Source organism: Brassica napus, chromosome A4 (genome assembly GCF_020379485.1).
Source record: "Brassica napus cultivar Da-Ae chromosome A4, Da-Ae, whole genome shotgun sequence".
Taxonomy (NCBI): Eukaryota; Viridiplantae; Streptophyta; class Magnoliopsida; order Brassicales; family Brassicaceae; genus Brassica; species Brassica napus.
In genome coordinates, this window is record NC_063437.1 from 11,186,116 (window position 1) to 11,190,404 (window position 4,289).

The 4,289-nt window shown below is 32.9% G+C and overlaps 1 protein-coding gene across 1 annotated transcript; it reads left to right on the forward strand.

The window, feature by feature from the left end:
- On the forward strand, positions 1-3,799 carry LOC106446325 (probable lysophospholipase BODYGUARD 2). Its single transcript, XM_013888026.3, has 4 exons — positions 1-746; positions 1,315-1,649; positions 2,267-2,466; positions 3,295-3,799. Exons 1-4 carry the CDS (start codon positions 188-190, stop codon positions 3,626-3,628), a joined length of 1,428 nt encoding a protein of 475 aa, XP_013743480.2. The 5' UTR covers positions 1-187; the 3' UTR covers positions 3,629-3,799.
- The last annotated feature ends 490 nt before the right edge of the window (positions 3,800-4,289 follow it).

Genomic DNA, 4,289 nt, shown 5'->3' on the forward strand with positions numbered 1-4,289 from the left:
CGTCCACCCAATTTAATCACTTCGGACAGCAAATTATGTTAAATGAACAATAAATTCGTATATCTGTCTCTCCTATAAACTACCCACTCTCTCACACACGAATCATCATTCATCAGTTTATATAACACTCTCACGTACAAATCCACATATTCAAATCAAAACCATTTCTTCATCATCACACCACATCATGGCCATTGCACGGTGGCTCAACCAAACCGTAGGCCTCTTCGTCTTCTTTTTACTCGACATTTTAGATTTCTTACTTTGTTTTACTTACAAGACGTTAGATTTCTTCTTCGAATCCGAATGGAAACCCTGTTATTGCTCTTCTCCAATCGAGGCACAAGCCAAGACCAGGAAGATCATAGTGTCCGAACGAGGAGAGTACTCAAAAGTTGTGTCTATGACAAGAACTAAGATCCATTTCGACGAGATCTCAGACACACTTTACTCACGTGGTCCTTCGCTTCTAATGAGGCTCTCTAAGCTCGTGAGTTCCGTGAAATGCTTCAATTACAAAGGCGTGATCATGAGAGGCAGTGTGGTGGAATCTTGTGATCATAATTATGAGTCTAAGAAGAAGATTTCTAGTGGTAACAAAAAGAGATTAATGACTTTGAAGTCTACGGTCGTTGAGAAGTCTCCGACAACACCAAGATGGTCAGATTGTAATTGCAGCTTTTGCACTTCTTGGATTTCTCCTTCCAACAAAGATTCTCTATTTGTCAAAGTTCAACAACCTAAAGGTAAAATTAAATCCATTATTTCCAAATTCATACAACTATTTGTATTTATACGCATTCAGGAAAATTGAATGTTTGGTTACCTTAAATTCTTGTGAGAAGAAAGTTGGTTCGTTGTTATAAAATAGTAGTAACATGAGCTCAAGACAATAAAATCACCATTTACATTTAAAGAAAGAAAAAAAAAGCAAAACATAATTCCTTCATTTCATATTAAATGATGTTTTTACTTAATGCATATTAGTTTTTTTCTCAAGACAACAAGAAGTAACTAAGTGTTTACTATAAAGTCAATTAGGGAAAACAAAAACATATTTTGTTATTCGAAAAGCAAAACTTTATTTAAAAGAAAACAAATGTTAAAGACAATTTTTGACTAAGACATCAATTAATATGAGTATTTTACGAAAACAGAGTACTTACAAGAATTATAACACTGATCGTCGTTTAGTATTTTTGTTATAATAGAAGGGTTTTGAATTGTTTTGAGTCTAATAAATAAATATTATTGTCGTCAGCAACCCATACACTAGAAGCTTTCTTAATAATTTTGGGGAATATTTATGTGCAGATAATAAGAAGGCAAGAGACAACGTTTTGTTCATACATGGCTTCTTATCATCATCCTCCTTTTGGACAGAGACTCTCTTCCCAAACTTTTCTGATTCAGCTAAATCTAATTATAGGCTCATCGCAGTCGATCTTTTGGGTTATGGAAGAAGTCCAAAGCCAAACGACTCGTTGTATACACTAAGAGAACATTTAGAGATGATTGAGAAATCGGTGATCGCTCAGTATAAACTCAAAAAGTTTCACATAGTGGCTCACTCTTTAGGCTGTGTTTTGGCTCTTGCCCTCACCGTTAAACACCCTGGAGCTATCAAGTCCCTCACTCTCTTGGCTCCAGTAAGTCAGTTATACATAATTACTTTTAACAATTCTCTATTTTTAGAAATCAAAGGATCATGACTAGAAATGTCTTATATCATTTTATATATTTGTAAGGTTCATTCTCATTTGTGGCATAATATTTTAATAGGTATTTCATGTTTTAGTTGTCTATAGTAAAGCCGTCAAAGAAAAGCTGTCTATAGTAAATATGAAAGGGAGAATTTAAGCTAAAGCTTTCTTGAAAATAGAAAAGGAAACATAATTAGTATAACCAAAATCGGAATACGGGTGTTTCAGTTCGGTGTATAGATTTATCCCCGGTTTAAGAAATGTAGTAACCAGATTGATGATGAACCAACCTACTTTTAATTTGTGTTGTATGCTTTTTTTTCTTACAAAAATTTGGTAATAGGAGTGAATATACACCTTTTTTTCAAAAAATAAAAATACACCTTTTTGTTCGTGCGTAGTTGGGGTTTACTGTTTTAGAAAGTATTATCAACCAAACCAAAAAAGAACAGTTTTGTATGATTTCGTTTTCAGTACAAACTCTGTTTTCTCAACGTAGTTATATGGCAATAATTATATATGAATATTTTGGTAAACTAAATGAAGTCGTATAATATTGGCAGCCATTTTACAAGGTGCCAAAGGGAGTAAATCCGGGGCAATACGTGATGAGGAAAGTGGCTCCTAAGAACATTTGGCCACCGATGCAGTTTGGTGCATCGCTGATTAGCTGGTACGAGCATCTTGGCCGCACCGTTTGCCTTGTACTCTGCAAAGGCCATCGCTTGGTCGATTCCCTCACTCGCCTCTTCACCTTAAACAGGTACATATATAAGATTATTTATGTACGTTTGCGTTTTTGATATATTCTAATAAACGTGTAAGAAGAAAGAATCGTGGCCTTAGTAATCAGACGATCGATCGTAGGTTTACATCCACAAATTCTTTTGTTGAATTTAAGTAAGCAAGATTTGACCCGAAGTTCACGGTGCATGAGATTAGGGAAACACCGAAATGTCTAAAAGTCTATAAGTTTTAATGAACCAACCACTCGTTTCCTACTCTTATTCAATATCTTGAAATTGACGTTTCTAAATTGTTATACAAATTTTCTAAAAATAAGATGTTGATTGGTTTACTTTAGTAGTTATTACATAAAAATATATGATACCATATTAGGAAATGCGAGTGCAACCTAATAGCTTTATGTATTAGAAAAAGAGGAAACATGTCTTTAACAAAGAAAGCAACTTATATCGACCATGTCTCCTCCATTATTTGGCCCCGTTAAACTTACATTAATTTTGGAATTTTATATTATAAAATGTATAATCTGCACCATATAAAATGAGATACAAAAAATATTAAGTTAAAAAGAATTTAAACTTATAAAATCTAGATTTAGTTCGGGTCTATAAAAAATAAGAAAATTCGGATGATGTTCTATTCTCTTTGGTATTAATTTTTTGGCTCATTTAAAATTCTCAATCAAGATGAATTCTGCATCATTATAATATATGATAAAAAAAAAATTGTCAACAATAATATATGATAAAATTTAAATAGTTTTACATACTATAGTCAAACATACATAAACAATACAGATTTATAAATTTGAATAAGATAAATTAAACTACCTCTACCTGTGCAGGATGCGAACGTATTTGATAGAAGGATTTTTATGTCACACACACAACGGGTCGTGGCACACTTTACACAACATCATCTTCGGATCAGGAGGCAAGCTCGAGTCGTATCTCGACCATGTCCGTGACCACGTGGACTGCGACGTCGCCATATTTCACGGTGGCAAGGATGAGGTCATTCCTGTGGAGTGTAGCTACAGCGTCAAGACCAAAGTGCCACGTGCTACTGTACACGTCATTCCCGACAAAGACCACATCACCATTGTCGTCGGCCGACAAAAGGACTTTGCTCGAGAGCTTGAGCTCATCTGGCAAAGATCCACTACTACTCATAAGTGAATATATATGATGAAACTGAAACTTTTTTATGAAGTATATAATACCATGTAAACAAAAGAGTATATTTTCATTTTATAGCTGGTTAATATTTTGTTTTGTTTGTCTCTGTTCGAAGAAGAAATGTCAAGACTCTAATTTTGTTTTCTTTTTCTAACAAAAGAGAGTTAAGTAGTGTGCGCAGCCTCTTGTAGAGACGCTTAAATTGATAGAATAAATTGTAAAATGTGGTTACGTGTTATAGAATAGTCTATTTGTCGACGTTATAAGAATTCTGTGATAAAAGATGTTTGTGCTGGGAATTAGTTTGCATTAAATATTTGCATCTAGAAGAGATATGAAACCATTATAGGAAATTCTAGGGAAATTGCCACAAATAGCACATCCAGACCATCTCCAATAGTTTACTTTATTTTAGATTAGTTTTCACTCTAAAATAGTGTTACTCTAAAATAGAGTAGAGTTTTTCTCCAATGATTTACTTTATATTTGACTCTAAAAAGGAATATTATTAAATATATTCTTTTCTATTTTATAACTAATATCTTTTACTTACAAAATGTACAAATTGACTTTTTATATTTTATTTTTCACAAAGTTTTCATAAATTATATATTTATATCAAACATTTATTATATGAAAATTTACATTACATTGTACTAAT

Excerpts from the sequence above, each read along its gene's own strand:
- LOC106446325 (XM_013888026.3), top strand. The coding sequence starts at position 188 with ATGGCCATTGCACGGTGGCTCAACCAAACCGTAGGCCTCTTCGTCTTC. Across the intron at positions 747-1,314 it reads CAAAGTTCAACAACCTAAAG|ATAATAAGAAGGCAAGAGAC; the intron begins GTAAAATTAAAT and ends ATTTATGTGCAG. Across the intron at positions 1,650-2,266 it reads CCCTCACTCTCTTGGCTCCA|CCATTTTACAAGGTGCCAAA; the intron begins GTAAGTCAGTTA and ends TAATATTGGCAG.